This window comes from Typopeltis vanoorti, chromosome 7, assembly GCF_054136105.1.
Source record: "Typopeltis vanoorti isolate ZY-2024b chromosome 7, IOZ_Tvanoo_1.0, whole genome shotgun sequence".
NCBI classification, from domain to species: Eukaryota; Metazoa; Arthropoda; class Arachnida; order Uropygi; family Thelyphonidae; genus Typopeltis; species Typopeltis vanoorti.
In genome coordinates, this window is record NC_143555.1 from 133151988 (window position 1) to 133170998 (window position 19011).

A 19011-nucleotide genomic window follows, 5' to 3' on the forward strand; every position below is an offset into this window, starting at 1 on the left:
AATAATTTCATTTTTTATAAATAAAAAATGATGGTACAACATGACAAAATTTCATGCGGGCTGGGGCGTCGCCTGGTAAAACAAGCTCCCGTTGTTTTCGCCTGGGAACCAGGGCGAACAGCGAAAAGTCTGCTACTGAAACAAATCTGAAAACACACCCCAACTCAACATCACCAGAGTTAAAGATCGGTACTATCAACATAAGAAGCCTGAATGGCAAAGAAATGGAGCTAGCTGAGGAATTAGATAAGTACCAGGTCCACATAATAGGGGTGACTGAAACAAAAAAGACAAAACTGGTGAGATCTTTCTGAGCAATTAATATAAAATGTTATATTGAGGCAATGACAATCAAGGAAAAGAAGGAGTAGCCATAGTATTCAACACAAAATACAAGGCTAATCTTCTTGAATGGCAGGCAGTCTCAAATAGAGTAATGTGGCCAAATATGAGAATGAGAAACTGGACAATGAGACATTTGATTCTATGGTCAAGAGAATGGTGCCAAGAGAGAAGTTATTCAATATGGTACAGTTATATTGTGTCAATGGGGCATTATATCAAGCAATACTTAGTCTTTTTTTGAATTGTAAGTCAGCAGTTAGAATTGAAGGAAGTACGGGAAGATGGTTTAATGTTAAATCTGGTGTGAGACAAGGATGTACGTTATCCCCTCTGTTATTCATTATCTATATGGATCACATTATGAAGGAAAGTGGTATTAAACATGATATCAAAATCGGAGATGTTAATGCCAGCTCTCTGCTTTATGCAGATGATGTTATACTTCTAAATAAATCTGCTACAAGTCTGCAAGATTCTCTGACTAAATTGAATAGCTGTTGTAATAGATATGGTATGAAGGTCAGCAATAAAAAAACAAAGACAATGAAAATAGGCAGAATCATTGAAAATGTCAACTGTGTTGTGAATGGAGAACCTGTGGAATAAGTAAAACATTTCAGCTACTTAAGCACGATTTTTAGATTTTTAGTGAAGATGGTAAATTAAATATAGAAATAGACAACAGAATCAGCAAAGCTGGTATGGTGGGAAGTTAACTGAATAAATTCATATGGAATAAGAGAGAAATTAGCAGAACACTAAATTAACTGTATACAAGACAGTGTTCAAACTAGTTTTAACTTATGGATCTGAGAGTTGCGTCAGAAGTAAAACACTTGACCGCAGATATGAGGGTCCTGAGAAAGAATATAGGCATGAACAGATGGCATCAATGGCAATATCATATTAAAAACGAGGATATTAGGAAAGAACTTGACATTGTCAGCATCCAGGAATGCGTTAGCAGAGCTAATCTCAGGTGGTATGGTCACTTAAACAGAATGGGCAAGGAAAGATTAGCAAAACAAGTGTTCTCTACCAGGTTAGCAGCAAAACGACCCAGAGGAAGACCAAGATATAGGTGGATTGATACGGTACAAAGTGCCTTGGACGATAGAAATATAAGATCTGATAATGTTGGAGTCTTGACAAGTAACAGACTGATTTGGAGGAAAATTGTAGATAGGAAGTTAGTAATGATGCAATTTTTTTCATGTAGTACTATCATATCCTTTACACCCCTTGAGGGTACATGGCAGGAATTTGATGATGATGATGATGATGATGATGAATAACTTCATTTCTCAACGGGTAAAATGAAGTTATAGATTTTGGATACTGAAATGTGAAGTACACACTGCGAAAAGTATGAAATACGAAAGAATAAAGAAAAGTAGATATTTATGTCAGTAACTATAGGTAGTCCTGGCAGCAGGGTGATTGGAATACTTCGAAACAAACATTAAATTTAAATCAATTCCATACATGAATGTCGCAGATAACTTCTTCATATTTTTTAGAATGGTTAAGAAATAGAATTCTTATTATTGAAATGTGCACTCTACAAATAACAACAATAATAATAATAATCTGTTTCATTTTTGTTTTCAATGTTTTTCAATCAAGAGATCAAAAAGGTTGCAACTCTGTTACAATAAAGTTTGAAAGATTCAACAATATTATTGCCTTATTTCTTTTTCTCGTGTGGGAGAAAAATGGTAAAATGTCACTCTTATAATTCTACCAGATGTTCTGTTGGCAAAAATAGCAATGTGCACTTTCTTTTGAAAACACAAAGAACATTGCAAATTCATCCAATGAAAAAGAAAATAGTACATATTTTAAGTTAAGGGGATAATAAATCCCTCTTTATTTAGCTGAATACGAAACTCGAAGATCAAAATCTAAGAGTTTCATGCCGAAGAACTTCCGGTGAGTCCAAGCGTGACTTACGCTTGGACTCACCGGAAGTTCTTCGGCATGAAACTCTTAGATTTCGATTTTCGTATTCGGTTTTGAAATAATGAGGGATTTATTATTCCTTTAACTTAATTTATGTTGCTGAAAAAATAGCCTCTTGGCTCTTTATTGTAGTACATATTTTTTTCTTACTATTATTATTCTCTTGTGGTACAAAAAATTCACTGGACATTTTAAAAAGATTTTCTTCTAGTTTAGATAAATAGCATTGTTAGAGTAGCTATACTTTACTTTTATTTTATACTAAAGTGTATAAGCATGTTCTCTGGGTCATTTACATTTGTAACAATTGTCTTGCAAATGATTTTGAAAATAAATTTTCTGTAATATCTGCAGATTGAATAGGTTGATAAACCCACTCAAAAATTTAAACAATTATGTAACACATGCATCTTTTTTTTTTTTTAAAGAATTCAAATCCTTTTTTTTTTTTCAAGATAAATGTATCAAATAATTTATAATTTTTCTATAAGAAAACTGCAAGTATGATTATTATAAATTAAGAAAGTATTTTGGCATAAGTACTATAGCAGCCTCTAAAAGAAATATGAGTATTTTCTTTAAGAATATCTGCTAATTAACAATTCAAAACCAAAAAAACAAGACATTGTTGATGTATTCTAACTACATCTTGAAGCACATTAGTGTTATTTCTGGGGAAATGTTCTCTCGCCTTTCTCAATAGGTAATAAAACAGAATTTTTAATCTCTCGTTGTTCTTTCTTGTTTCTTCCAATGATCCTTTCATATTCTTTCTCATACTATATTTATCAATACTTCAATCATTAGTTCCAACAAACACCACCATCTTTTTTATTTTTCCCTATTGCATTCTAAATGAACGATATACAATAAATATAAACTAAACTGCATTCTAAATGAATGACATACATACATACCATTTGTGGCTTCTGATTATCAGTATCAAAGCTACCCCAATCGCCATCTTCAGCATCCCAGTTATCCTGTTTGTCCATAGTGTCGATCATGATCTGTTGTTGCTTTTCTGATGAACTGTCAGAAACCTAAGGAAAAAGAGATTAGATATGGGTTATAAACAGAGTAGAAAGCAACAATTTTTACTTGACTATTTTCTATAAATAAAGAAAGGCTATAGTTTTCCCAAAATTCAGACTATGCCCACACTGCAGGGAGTCATGATAAATGATCAGAATAAAACATTGTTCTTGCTTACAAAAGTGATGTTCAATGAGACTTTGGGATTCTGTGGATATGAAGCCAGTCATGTATATTAATTGCATGTTTTCCAGCTGGTTTGTTTCACAGGAGTAAAAATATTACCACATTATAACAATGACCAATAACTTTCAGTTAAAAAAACCCTTATAATGGCTACTTTAATTTTAGGCAGGATTTGAACCAAGTCATTCCAAAAAAAGACATACATGGTATCTTCATTCTCTAAATTGTACTAAGAGGATGCTAGCTCTGGTAAATCTATAAAGGCTAATTCAACCATCTGAGCATTGTATAAACCTTGTGCTTTACCTTGAATGTACCCAGAAGAGAGCAGCTGACTAATATATAACCTCTCTTTCTCCCACAGACTCCCATCAGCTGCGTTCATACAAATACTCTGTTTCTGCATAGGTATTACTTTACCAAACTGGCAAACATCATTCTTCTGGTTCCGTTCATTATGTAAGAACATGAGCAGTCATTAGTACATTAGTCCAACATCTGTACACAGTTCAAATCATATTGGATGGGGTCCAAGGATGCATCGTGGTAGACCCAGACTATTCACACAATATTTATTGTACCTCTCCTTGAACCTGTTAACAGACAAAACACTCACAACCGACTCTGCCAACCCATGTTTAGTTTACTTTAATAAACAAAACAAGGGTTGGCAACACTAAGTCTTTCTACCTACTCCAGCAACCATTCCATTCATTCACAATTTACCATTTGAAAAATCTAGTCCTCACATCCTTACTTCCAGGGATGACCTCTTTCTCCCCATCAGCCAAGTGCTGAAAGATTTCCCCTGCATATAAAACCATTTAAGTTTATCATATCCCCTTTATAGACAAAACAGTGATGACTGCTTCCTCTCTAATAGGTATTGAAAAAAGGTTCTTTAGCATCTACTCCAGAAAAACCTTTTAAATGTTTTTATCATATCACTCACACTTTTCCTGCCTATTAGAGAAATTTTGCAACACACAAACTTTCAGTCTATCCTCATAGGGAGCACTCCCCAAACCAGTCTCTATTCTGGGTTACCTGCTTCTGAATCCTTATTCGACACTTTCCCATCTCCAACAAATCTATATGACCAAATGTTGATAGTTCAGATGTTGTCATATCAAAGCCACAATAATCATTTAAAAAAAAAGAAAAAAAAAGCGATAACAACCATCTTATCCATGCTTATCAGTATATTTCATAATATCTGAGGAATCCTCCAAGCACTATTTTGTCTACTTTTGCAATATGTCTTCTGAACTTCAATGGTATCGGTCATTACTCCAAATCCTCCTTCATCAATCTGTTTCTCGTAGACAGGCTTATACATTGGTTATGCATTATTAAAGCACTTAAGGAATAGAACAACATAGTTAAGGATATAAATTAAATTAAACTTTAATAAATATTTTCCGATATTTCGGCAAAGTCACGTTGCCATCTTCTAAAGGAACTTACAAAACAGTTACGTGCACGTAGGCACTACAACATAGAAACCGGGAATGAAGAGATGAAGCTATTGTTCTCCTAACAGTCCTGATGGTGCCCTCTAGCGGGCTAAGTAGGTGTTCTTGGCCGTTGGGCTGAAGGTCTGCTGATGTAGGCCTCCCAAATTTGGGGCAGTCGCATACAACCAAATTTGTTGAGGTTTGGAGAATTTCTTAGGGCTGAGGCTGATTCCATAAAGAGTCTTTCAAATTTGTATTTGTTACGGTGTATCACTGTAGCTTTCTTCCACCGTATTCTGTGGCGTGTATCCAGAGCATGGTCCGCAAGCCCAGAATGACTGTATTTGAGACAACGGATGTAGTCCTTGTGTTCCGAAATTCTGATATTCGTTGTCCTGCCTGTTTGGCCAAAGTAAGACGGTTTACAACTGCAAGGGACCTCGTAAACACCAGGTAGGTCTAGGGGAAGTGGTTGGTCTTTAGTGGAGCGGATAAGGGATGCCAATTTTCTGTAAGGTTTGTAACAGGAGGTCAGGTCATGTTTTTTTAAGATTTTGGTAATCTTTTCCGAGGTGCCTCGGATGTAGGGATGGTGATGGATTTAGAGTAATCCTTGTTGTGGGGGGTGGGAGGGGATCTGTGGTTTGTAGGTTCTAATATTTTTTTGGGGGGGGTAGCCATTGGCCGAGAAAGTGTTCAGGATGTGATTTAGTTCAGTGTTTAGGGCCAAGTCGTTTGAACAGATTAGTTTACCCCCGTTGTATAGTGTTTTCACTACTCCATATTGTTGTGTGTGTGTGGGGGGGGGGAGAATCGTTGGTGAATGTATCTGCCTGTATGGGTGAGTTTTCTGTAAACTGAGAAAACCAAGGATCCATTAGACTGGAGGGTGACTAGTGTGTCTAGGAAAAGGAGGCTGTTGTTTTCTTCTTTTTCCAGAGTGAATTTGATTCTGGGGTGTTGGTTGTTTAAGTGTGTTAAGAAGGAGAGAAGTGTTTCAGATCCATGTGGCCAAATAGCGAACACATCATCAATGTAGCGAAGCCATATGGTTGGTTTTTGTGGGGCAGAGGCTAAGGCTTTTTCTTCAAAGGTCTCCATAAAGAAATTGGCCAAGGGTGGGGAGAGTGGTGAATCCATGGCTGTCCCCTCTATTTGTTTGTAGAATTTTCCCTGCCAAACAAAATAGCCTGACTTCATTGTGAACTGAAATAAGGCTGAGATATCGGGAGAAAATTTAGCTTGGATTAGCTCTAAATTTCCTTGAGTGGGACATTTGTAAATAAAGAGGAGACATCAAAGCTGACCATTATGTCAGTATGTTGGAGTGTAAGGTTTTCTATGCTGGCTTTGAAATGGGCAGAGTTTTTTATGTGTGATGGTGTGTTGCCAGTATAGTGTGTGAGCTCTTTGGCCAAATGTTTAGCTAATTTGTATGTGGGGGAAATCAATGCCATCCACTATGGGACATAATGGCACATTTTCTTTGTGTATTTTTAGGAGTCCGTAAATACGGGGGGGGGGGGGGGGTATAGAGTTAAACGGCTTTAATCTGTTGGTAACTTCTACAGGCCAAGAAGTGACTCTCTTAAGGAGCCTGTGAAGTTTTCTAATTTGAGAGTTGGTGGGATTGTAATTGATAGGGAAGTAAGTGGCCCGATCTAATAGAAGAGCATTCAGCTTACCTGTGTAGTCCTTTTGGTTAAGTATACTACAGTTGCATTTCCCTTATCCGCTTTGGTGATAACTAATTCTTTATTATTCTTCATTTCCTGTAGAGCTTTATATTCCTTGTTTGATATGTTGGTTTTTGGTGGTCTTGCTTTGGATAGGACACAGGCTACATCCAGTCTTACACTGTTGGCGACTTGATGTGGAAGGTGGCGGATTCCGCGCTCGATCTGGATCATAATATCCTCACTAGGTATTTTATTGGAAGAAATGGTGAAGTTGTGTCCACGTGACAGCGCGTTGAGTGCTTCAGGCTTCAGGGTGACTGAAGAAAGGTTGATTACCGTTTTAGTAGCAGGTTTTGGAAAGACGGTAGAGTTCTTTTTTAATTTTCGAAAATTAAAAAAGAACTCCTTTTTTTTTTTTTTTTCCCCTCTTTGAACCACGAACTTTGGTCGATTTTACATGACGTTTCATGTACCGCTGCCGAAAAAGAATTTAAAAAAATACGAGGCCAACAGATGAAAAAGTTCAAAAAATTAAAAAAGAACTCTACCGTCTTTCTCAGTTTACAGAAAACCCACCCATATAGGCAGATACATTCACCAACAATCCCCCCCCCCTCTCACAACAATATGGAGTAGTGAAAACACTATACAACAGGGCTAAACTAATCTGTTCAAACGACTTGGTCCTAAACACTGAACTAAATCACATCCTCAACACTTTCTCAGCCAATGGCTACCCCCCCAAAAAATATTAGAACCTACAAACCACAGATCCCCTCCCACCCCCACAACAAGGATTACTCTAAATCCATCACCATTCCCTACATCCGAGGCACCTCGGAAAAGATTACCAAAATCTTAAAAAAACATGACCTGACCTCCTGTTACAAACCTTACAGAAAATTGGCATCCCTTATCCGCTCCACCAAAGACCAACCACTTTCCCTAGACCTACCTGGTGTTTACCAGGTCCCTTGCAGTTGTAAACTGTCTTACTTTGGCCAAACAGGCAGGACAACGAATATCAGAATTTCGGAACACAAGGACTACATCCGTTGTCACAAATACAGTCATTCTGGGCTTGCGGACCATGCTCTGGATACACGCCACAGAATACGGTGGAAGAAAGCTACAGTGATACACCGTAGCAAATACAGATTTGAAAGACTCTTTATGGAATCAGCCTCAGCCCTAAGAAATTCTCCAAACCTCAACAAATTTGGTTGTATGCGACTGCCCCAAATTTGGGAGGCCTACATCAGCAGACCTTCAGCCCAACGGCCAAGAACACCTACATAGCCCGCTAGAGGGTACCATCAGGACTGTTAGGAGAACAATAGCTTCATCTCTTCATTCCCAGTTTCTGTGTTGTAGTGCCTACGTGCACGTAACTTTTTTGTAAGTTCCTTTAGAAGATGGCAATGTGATGTTGCCGAAATATCGGAAAATATTTATTAAAGTTTAATTTAATTTATATCCTTAACTAAGTTGTTCTATTCCTTAAGTGTTTTAATAATTCATCAATCTGTGCAGTGCAATCCTATCCTATCAATATAATATACTGCTTGCAGTCTCATCAGACCAAAGTATATAGCCTTACACTTTATTGCATTAAAGTTAATAGACTGACTTTGTGGGTGCAGCCCACAGTGTCAATCCTACAGGACCTGACTCCTACATCTTTATTAACTACTGCTTCTGCAGATTTGGCATTATCAGCAAATCATTTGATACCTCTCCTTAATTCATTCTTTTATATTTATTTATATATATATATATTTGGTCCACACACGAAAGGCTGCAAGACCAATAGCACTTTAATGAAGTGTGTGTGGGGAGGGGGGGGGGAGAAGAGGCATAAAAGAAAGGAGTCTGTTCACATTTTGCTTGAACAGCTGAGGGTTGTAATCTTTGGGGAAGGCAGAGTTGAGGGGGACTGTTCCAAAGGACAGAAGTAGATGGAATAAAAGAGGAGGCAGTGAAGTTGGTTTGGTGAGTTTTAAGATGGACTGTAAAAGGGTGTTGGTTAACAGTGGCTCTTTTTGTTTTAATAATTTTGGAGGAGAGTGGAGGAATAATGGTGGCCAATTCAGCAGAGCACTGTCCATGAAAGTATCTGTTGGATTGAAGTAGGTCTGTGAGAGGGATCATTAATTAACTGGATCTCTTCTGGAAATAATCAAATAATCATAGAGAGGATTTTGGTGCACCACCCCAAATATGGGACCAATATTCCATGGCTGGACAGATTTGGACTTTGCATATAGTTAGCAGTTGTGAAGTAGTGTCTGGTGCAAAAAAGTACACCAAATTTTTTTGGCGGCTGCAAAAATTATAGTTGAAATATGGTTGTGCCAGGAAAAATTGGAGGTCAAGTCAGTCCCAATATCATCAATGCACAAACCAAACAGCAGTGACCAAAGGGGAGAGCCTGTGACACATGCTTGGTGGTCATCTGCATTAATTTTACTCCATCATATACTACTGTATCATGTCTGCCCACTCAGTCATTCTCTTTATTCATGTTACCAACTTCATGCCTATCCCTGCTCTAGCTGACATAATAGGTTTCCACAAAAGAGCCAGTTTCATGCAGAAATAATTTAGTACAATGTAATCACCTTGAGATCCAATAATCTTCTATGAATACAAGACTGATTACTTATGTTTCAATGACCTGACAGCACTATTCCTGGGGGGGGGGATCATGTTGAAATGCAGAAACATTTCTACATATGTCTAGTAACAAAATTTCAGTACAATGATGAAGTTTACCAAAATGACAATGATAAATCATTACACTAATGTGGCTGTTCCTTAAATAAAGTGACTTGTAATTTCCTTAGAAAGGAGAGTTTAACACTCTTTTTCTAGACATACAATTTATGCATACAGACATAAGTATAATTATTTTTTAATAATATTAGTGTTTTTCTTAAATTTCTAATAAAAGCATAATACCAAAGCATACACACAAACCTCAATATTGCCCCAATCATCTTCATTCCAATGATTTTCACTATCTGACTCATCTTCAAGCTGTTTTGGTGAAGATTTTTCATAATCAATTAGTTTTTCTGAACCTGGAGATTTTCCTGAAATCAAAATGACAAAATAATAATAATAATAAAAATAATTTAAAAAAGCAATATTAAATTTAACAAGTTTAATGATTTAGAAATATTAAAACATTTAGAATTAAGAAACATTACAATCAATGCAGATAAACTAAGCATTTTTTTTTTTTTCCATTTTACACAAATTATGGACTCTACAACCATGTTATAAATAACTATTTTATTTTCCCGACATTTCGACCTTCATATTAAGGTCATCATCTGGAGTATACACACACACACACACACACACACACATATATATATATATATACATATATATATACACATACACAGAGACAAGCTAAATTTACATTTCACATAGTATGCTGAAGAGACAATGATTTGATCAACGGTTATTCTACTGGCCTAACCTCTAGTGAAAATAAAATAAAATTACAATAAATAAATGAAATAAAATAAATGAACTGCATCAAAGCTATATTCTATTTAAGACAACATCAGAGAAACATTCTTTCATACAGATAGTTTTGTTGCAGTGAAAATGATGTCCTAATTCAGCATGTCTCACTTTTCCTAATGGAACACTTCACAAATCCTGAAGTTCTAATGGAACACCTTGGTTAGACTTGAATATCATCTTTTTCATATTCAATAAAAAGCTAAGCATACACTGTCGGCGAAGCAGGCTGTATCGCAACGCAAAAATGTAACAGCACCCACTACAGGCGTGCGGGCCGAAGGGCATCACATTGACCTTGCTTGCGACCGCAAATTTCCTAGAATAGATACCTCTGTACTCTGCTCATGCTTGGAGGAGTCGACAACCGAGGGTAGCTGAGTCAAGGCCAGCAAGCACTGGCCTTAATAGCACAATCCACACACAAAGTGAGGAGTGCCTGAGACAAGTTGAAACATGTTGTTACGCCGTTGTTTTCTCTAAAATGTTTAATGCTTTCCTTAATGTAATTTCCTTCCCTATACTGTGATCTATCCCTTCCAGAATTTTCTAACCTTAAACTCCGAATCACCCTTTTGTAATTTCCCTATGAAAGTGAAAATTAGCCGCCAACTAAGAGTGAATTCTCTAGACCTTCTTTCTGGGGCCGTCTCCTTTTCAGACACAGGCAAATTTATTTTTTAAAGCTGCACCAGTCAGAGTCCTAAGACAGAAGGATCCTTGTTCAGAGAGACCTTCCCAGAATCTTAATGCCTATTCTATCTTATTAAAGTTCTACAGCATCTGTAGAATTCTCAGGTTGCAGTCATGACTCTAATGTTCTAAATTCCCCTTTCTTATTCCCTTTCGCATAGGTTCAGATTTTATGAGTGGTAAGTTGGTTTCATTCTCAGACAACACTCAGGTTTACATAACAAAACATGTTTATTAGGATCTTAGAGTACTTACAATTAGATTCAAATACACACAAGAATTTAATCAAATAAACACTAAATCAAACTGGAATACAAATGAACATTCTAATAAATAATCAACAACTCTAGCCTCTAAGTTAATCGATGATACACATAACATTCACAATATAAAATTTCAAATCAGATTCTATCTGCAATTCTATCTCCTCACATTAATTTGGTCACACACATGAGCATAAGTTTTCAGACAACCAGTCCAATGAAAACACCAACAAATTGCTAAGCATATTAGTCATTCAAAGTTCCCTAAGTATCTGTCCATAAATTCCTTTCCACTAGAAACTGATTTGCCCTTCCTTCTAATACTATTGGAAAATAAGTAAGAAAGTTCTGTATGTTACCATCACTGTGTCTGATTACCCTCTCCACCTGGTCCATCTTCTTTTCTTGGATAAGACTCTGCACTTCCATCAGGTTGCATCCATGTGGAGGTCACGTTGTTCATCCAATAAGGCCTTTCTCTGCACTCAGCGATGCTAGCGTTTGTCTCAATCTTTTGCGGGTCACTACGGTCAGCGTTCCCACCTTTGGGAAATAACCTTCCGCTGCCTCATTCCGGTAGGACTTCTATCAACGGTCCAAAACAGTGGATGCTGACATCTCACGTACTGCCCGTCTGGTACTCATCAAGCATTCATGGGAAAAAGCTTGCCATCCAATATCGCAGCACTTTCTTGTATTGGTCAGCAACTTCAAGTCCAAGCGAGAACAGGAACAAAACTCAAGAGAGCTTGAAGCTCGTGCGAATCCTCCTTTATTCTATCTCTGTTGCAGAGATCTTCACACAGCACTTTTCCTTGTGCCCTTAAGCTGGTTCGTCATAACTCTTCTCCTCAAGGAGCGCTCTTTTTGGGGAATGCGAGCTCAATTCACCTCAAACATTACGCTAAACTGGGTGGCTAGCATGCAACCCTTGGACTTTTGTTTACAGTGGATATACATTTCACATAGAATACATTTTGATTGCTGCAACTTACAAAACGGAATTTCTATTTACACAAACAAAATTCATTTCTCCTTTGTATTTCACATTAAAGTTCATTTATGCTCCCTTTTTACAATTTGTTTCCTTACTATAGTACAAGTATCTCTTAGTTGTTATTTTATTCTTGTTAAATCTTGAATGAAATAATTTTAATGAAATTTCCTCATTCAAGATCTAACAATGTCCTAATTTAACATGACAATTGTTATATTAGATTTAGTATCCTGGATTACCTATGATTCTATTTAAAATTAATTCTTAGGAAGAAAGGTTAAGTGGGTAGAATATGTGCCTTCCATATGCTTGGAATTTTTAGACCATCATTATTATTAAGATTAGGGTGATTGATAAGAATCTCACAGGCCTCCTTAAATTTACGTTCATACCATGTTTTGGTGTGATGTAAACAATAGGTGCTCTTCCAGTCAATTCTATGTAAAGTGTTCAGGGCATGATCAGAAAGATCAACTTGACCATGGTTATTATATTTAATGTGTCATTTATGTTCCTTTTTTTTTGATAGGAATTGTGCATCCTGTTTTCCCTATATAGGGCAAATTACAGGTGCAATGAATATGGTATACTCCAGAGCATGCCAGTGGAGGGAGTGGATCCTTGGATGAGTTGAGTAAGTTCTTTAATTTTGTAGGAGGTTTAAAGGTGGCATTCTGTTTATTTTGTCTGATATCCCTTTAATATATGGAATGGTTACAGTTTTATTGTAGTCTTGTTTATTTTTGTTTTTAAGTGAGGTCTTGAAGGAGAGGAATCTAGAGCATGTTTCTCCCACTGTTCCATGTAAAAGTTAGCAATGGGGGGGGGATAATGGTGAGGCTATGGCTGTGCCTTCTTTTTGAGCAAATATGCTCTAGATTCCTCTCCTTTAAAACCCAAAGTCTGGCTTAGATACATTGATGATGTTTTTGCTATCTGGCCCCCATGGCTGCCAGACACTAGACACTTTCCTTAGCCACCTAAACAAACAACACAAACGCATACAACAATTCACAATCGAGATTGAAAAGCAGAACACACTTCCGTTTCTAGATACACTTATCACATGTCTTCCTTCTAGCAGTCTTTCCTTTACTGTTTACCGGAAGCCAACACATACTGGCCAATATATAAACAAAATCTCTTACCACCACCCAACACAAAAACTAGGGATCATTAATACACTTAAAAACAGGACCCTGAAGATTTGCTCCAATGAACAAGCACTTAAAGATAAATTAAAAGTTATCAACAATATCTTCCTAAAAAATTATTACAGCCAAAATACTATCAACAAAATTCTGTACAAGACCTCACTTAAAAACAAAAATAAACAAGACTACAATACAACTGTAACCATTCCATACATTAAAGGGATATCAGAAAAAATAAACAAAATACTACAAAAAAAAATACAACCTTACAACCACCTTTAAATCTCCTACAAAATTAAAGAACTTACTTTACTCATCCAAGGATCCACTCCCTCGACTGGCCTGCCCTGGAGTATACCATATTCATTGCACCTGTAATTTGCCCTATATAGGGGAAACAGGATGCACAATTCCTATCAGAAAAAAGGAACATAAACGACACATTAAATATAATAACTATGGCCAAGTTGGTCTTTCTGATAATGCCCTGAACACTTTACATAGAATTGACTGGAAGAGCACCTGTTGTTTACATCATACCAAAACATGGTATGAACGTAAATTTAAGGAGGCCTGTGAGATTCTTATCAATCACCCTAATCTTAACAATAATGATGGTCTAAAAATCCCAAGCTTAGGGAAGGCACATATTCTACCCACTTAACTTTTCTCCCTAAGAATTAATTTTAAATAGAACCATAGGTAATCCAGGATCCTAAATCTAATATAACAATTGTCATGTTAAATTAGGACATCATTTTCACTGTAACAAAACTATCTGTATGAAAGAATGTTTCTCTGATGTTGTCTTAAATAGAATACAACTTTGATGTAGCTAATTTATTTTATTTCATTTATTTTTGTAATTTTATTTTATTTTCACTAGAGGTCAGGCCAGTAGAATAACCATTGATCAAATCATTGTCTCTTCAGCATACTATGTGAAATGTAATTTAGCTTTTCTCTGTATATATATGTGTATACTCCAGATGATGGCCTTATTATGAAGGTAAATCGGGAAATTAAAATAGTTATTTATAACACGGTTGTAGAGTCCATAACCGAGGGAGTCACCACTTCTAGTTTCCCGGGAGCGAAAATTAAAAATAAGACAAACGTAATTGAAAATCAAGAATGAAATGTAAAAGAAATGGTAATGCTGGTAGATACAAATAATTTAAGTGGTGACAAACATAGTATGAGAGAAGATATGAAAGGTCTGTTTGAAGAAGAAGAAAATGTGAAAGAGTAAAAATTGTAGGATTACCACCTAGATATGATAGTACTGAGTTAAGGAGGGCAATGATAGCAAATGATTTCACGCACAGGCTATAGAAGATATGGATGCGAGTTTTTAGATGTGTGGGGGTGTGTTTGATGGCAGAAAGGATTTGTATAAGAATGATAGCCTGCACTTGAATTCATTTGGCATCAGAAGCCTGGAGAAATTACTTCTTGGTATGAGACTTAATGCAGAGAGTCAGGAAAACTAGATCATCAAAGGAGGAATGGGGAAAATGTGTGTGAAAGTTTAACTATGGTATACAAACGTGATAAAGATATGAATGCCTTTGAACATGGTTATGTATGTGGCAAAGGAGTGGAAAAATATGCTTTGGGTTCGGACCTTTTAAGTATGTCTGGGGACAGAAAAGAGAAAATTCTAGAACAAGCCCAAATACATTGCATATCTAATTATAAGAATAGGCTAGGTCGTAATTTATTATGTCTATACACAAATGCTAGGAGCATTAGAAACAAAGGGGTTGAGTTTGTTGCTTTATTGAATACAATGTGGCCTAAGATTGTTGGCATTAGTGAAACCTGGCTATCAGAATCAGGTATGGTAAGTGGGATCGAGTGTCACAGATATACTATTTTTAGGAATGACAAAAGAGATAGGAGAGGAGGAGTGCTACTAAACAAAGGAGGAATGGGGAAAATGTGTGTGAAAGTTTAACTATGGTATACAAACGTGATAAAGATATGAATGCCTTTGAACATGGTTATGTATGTGGCAAAGGAGTGGAAAAATATGCTTTGGGTTCGGACCTTTTAAGTATGTCTGGGGACAGAAAAGAGAAAATTCTAGAACAAGCCCAAATACATTGCATATCTAATTATAAGAATAGGCTAGGTCGTAATTTATTATGTCTATACACAAATGCTAGGAGCATTAGAAACAAAGGGGTTGAGTTTGTTGCTTTATTGAATACAATGTGGCCTAAGATTGTTGGCATTAGTGAAACCTGGCTATCAGAATCAGGTATGGTAAGTGGGATCGAGTGTCACAGATATACTATTTTTAGGAATGACAAAAGAGATAGGAGAGGAGGAGTGCTACTAATGCTATCAGATGACTTAAGTCTAGTTAGGGTAGAAATACAAGAAAACAATGATGGTAATAATATTCCATGTAGCAATGAGTTTGAGTCTATTTGTTGTGAAGTGGAGGTTAACAGAATGAAATGTATGGTGGGGTGTTGCTACAGACCTGGCAGCTCAGTTGTAGGGGACGAAGAAATGCATCGCCAATTTAGCTTTGTGGGTACCAAGTGAATGATCATTATGAGTGACTTTAATTTTCCAAACATTGACTGGGTAGAAGAGAAATCTCATGATCAGAAAGAATAGGAATTTATTGAATTGTTGCAAGATAACTTTCTCAAGCAGCATGTGAAAGAAGGAACTCGAGGTCAAAGAGTGTTGGATTTGTTCAGAGCATCAGAAGGGATCTCTGTCAAGAATATGGCTATTTTACCACCAATTGGTGACAGTGATCATGCTGTTCTTTCTTGGGAAGTATCTACTTGTATTGAAGCTCCGATTAAATCAGGCTACATGCTAAATTACAAAGCTGGAAATTATGATCAGCTTAGAAGAATACTATCTTTGGTCCCATGGTATCAGTTACTGAATGGAAAAAATGTCAGCAATGCACGAGAATCTTTGAAAAAGTGTGCTTGAATGAATCGATATCTGAATGAACTCGATGAGTCCTTGACTCCCTGGAGGTCTTAGATAATAATAATAATAATAATTTGTGTAAAGTGAATGCTAATCACTGTGTAACACTAAGAAAAGGATTAAAATATCATATCAATAATTTATAAACTGGATAATAATAACTTAGAAGTTGTTTAAGGGTTCAAGAAGCTAGATAACTCAAACCTCTATATAATCTGGAGTTTTGTGTTATCTAGTCTATTTGATCAATGGTTATTCTACTGGCCTGAAGAATCTGAAGAAATGAAGAGGATCTGACTTGAACCTAAATCCTCACCTACCAGTGGTGGACCTTGTTAGTATGCATGTATGTATTCATTTCAGTTATAAATGCACAGGCAGATATCAGTTCTTCTCTTGATAATTCAGCCCATGATCTTGTCAAAGTTTTCTTTCCCATGGGATACTCTTCACTTGGCTATTCTTAGTCTCATATCTTTCATCATTATAATGGTGCCAAATCTGATGATTTCTGTGACTTTTACTCCTCTTTTCTATGGTCTGATTACTATTTCCATTTCTCAGCTGTAAACATTTAGAGTAGGATGAGGAGGATGACCTAACTTTTCAGGTATATGGACTGCAAAAAATTAAACTTTAGATATAGGTCATCAAACAGGTCAGATAGCTATCAGAAGTGGAAAACAGCAAATGAATGCAATTCTGAACCTCTTTGATTATCTAGATGTAAAGAAATGCAAAGAATAATAGAAGCTAAAATAAAAATAGATAGAGGCTATTTAACAATAATTGGTTTATATGCCCCAGAAGAAGGAAGAGAACTGGATAATATTGATTTTTATAATCAGCTACAAAACATATATAATTAAATAAATAAAAATGATTACATAATTTTAGCAGGAGACTTAAATGCAAGAATTGGAAACACGAAAATTAATAATAATATAGGAATACATGGAGAACATCCTCTAAACAGGAATGATAAAAAATTGATTGACTTTGTAGTTTATAATAACCTAAAAATAATGAATTCCTTCTATAAACATAAAGACATACATAAATATACTTGGGCAGCAAGAGGATAGAAATCAATATTAGATTATTTTATATTAAATGAAAAGACATCAAAATTTTCACTAGATGTTAGAATTCACAGAGGATATGAAATAAGCAGTGACCACTTGTTAAAATAAAATTAAGATTACCACCTAAATGGCTACAAGTAACAAGAACAGAAAGAAAATCTGAAACATTTGTTTATAAAACTATACTATTGAATGACACAAATGTACAATGGCTATATGAGCAAAGAATTAACCAATATCTAGATAAAATAAAACAAAATGAAGAAATAGAAATATAATGGCTTAATATAAAAATGATACTAAATGCAGCAGCAAATGAAAGCTTAGGAAAGACCAAAAAATTCAATAAAAGGAAAAAACTGAAGATCTGGGATGATGCAATCAAAGAAATAATCAAAAAGAAAAAAGAAGCCTATCACAAATGGTTACGCAGTAAAAGATTAGATGATGAATAGAATATAAAAGAATAAGAGCCATAGCTAAAAGAGAAGTCAGAAAAAGACAGAGAATCATGGAATAAATTTGTTTCTAATTTAGAACATGATTTATATAAAATAAGGCCCAATGTATATAAGATTTTGAAACACTTAGATGCAGATACCAAAGAAAACATAAAATTAAACACTGAATTGAAATTAGAAGAATTTCTAAATTACTACACAGAATTGTGGACAGACAAATATTTTATAAAAGACAACTGGCAAACAATTAACAAAAATGAAAAGGAAATAACTAAAGAAGAATAGAAATCAGCCTGAAAGAAACAAGACATGGAAAATCACCTGGAGAAGATAAGTTAGCTTTAGAACTATATAAATATGCAGGAACAAGATTTTTAAATAAAATTTATTCAACTGGTATCCCCCCCCCTCAATAGAATGGAAAAAAGCAATTGTGATTCCTATCTTTAAAAAGGTAATAGAGATGATCCTAAAATCTATAGAGGTATCAGTATACTAAATTCCTGTTATAAAATATATATCATAATTTTAAATAGCAAACTAACGAAATATTCCGAGAACTTTATTTTAGAAGTACAGAATGGATTTTTGTCCTCATGGGGCTTGTGACTTGCAGGCACGGGCATGGCTAACCCAGGGTCCCAGAGCTAAGTATGATCTATTTCAAAGCTTTTGGTTCATATTTTTCTCTAACTCTTCCACTTCCTGCTTCTACCCTCATACTAACATTCTTCCTAATGAGGATTCTTTACTTAAAACTTTCTGTCTGTCTCTTTTCTTGCTTACTAACCTCAGGAGGAGGTCCTCCATTCTCCCTGAAGCTATTAGAGTACTCGAGGGCTAAGGGTGTTTTCTCCTCTTTCAACTAACCACTAATAATTATAGTAGTGGGCAGCAGCTCTACTTGTATTAACTTCCTGTAGCATACATGTTACAATACTGCGATGTGGAAGGCAAGGGGAAACCACCACATTACATTCCCAAGTAAAAGCAGCAATGGAAGTTAAAAATGAAATCAAGATTGGCGATGGAGCCTTCACTGAAGGAGTCATGCCTGGCAGGAGAAGTAACCAGGCTTCTCAGGTCGACAGCCAATGAAATCCTGGTACTTATTCAAAAATGAAGACAAGAAATAAGCTGAATATTGGAACATGGAATGCAAGAACACTGCTAGAACCAGGTAAAATAGA

General features: G+C 35.9%; 1 protein-coding gene across 1 annotated transcript in view; it reads right to left on the bottom strand.

Annotated features, from left to right (window-relative positions):
* The window catches only part of yata (N-terminal kinase-like protein yata), a 386793-nt gene that overhangs the window by 61261 nt on the left and 306521 nt on the right, over nt 1-19011 (bottom strand). Inside the window, exons 16-17 of the mRNA XM_090396135.1 lie at nt 9644-9759; nt 3225-3350 (exon numbers count right to left, since the gene is read on the bottom strand). Of these exons, the coding sequence (XP_090252261.1) occupies nt 3225-3350; nt 9644-9759 (242 nt within the window). The remainder of the gene's footprint in view (nt 1-3224; nt 3351-9643; nt 9760-19011) is intronic.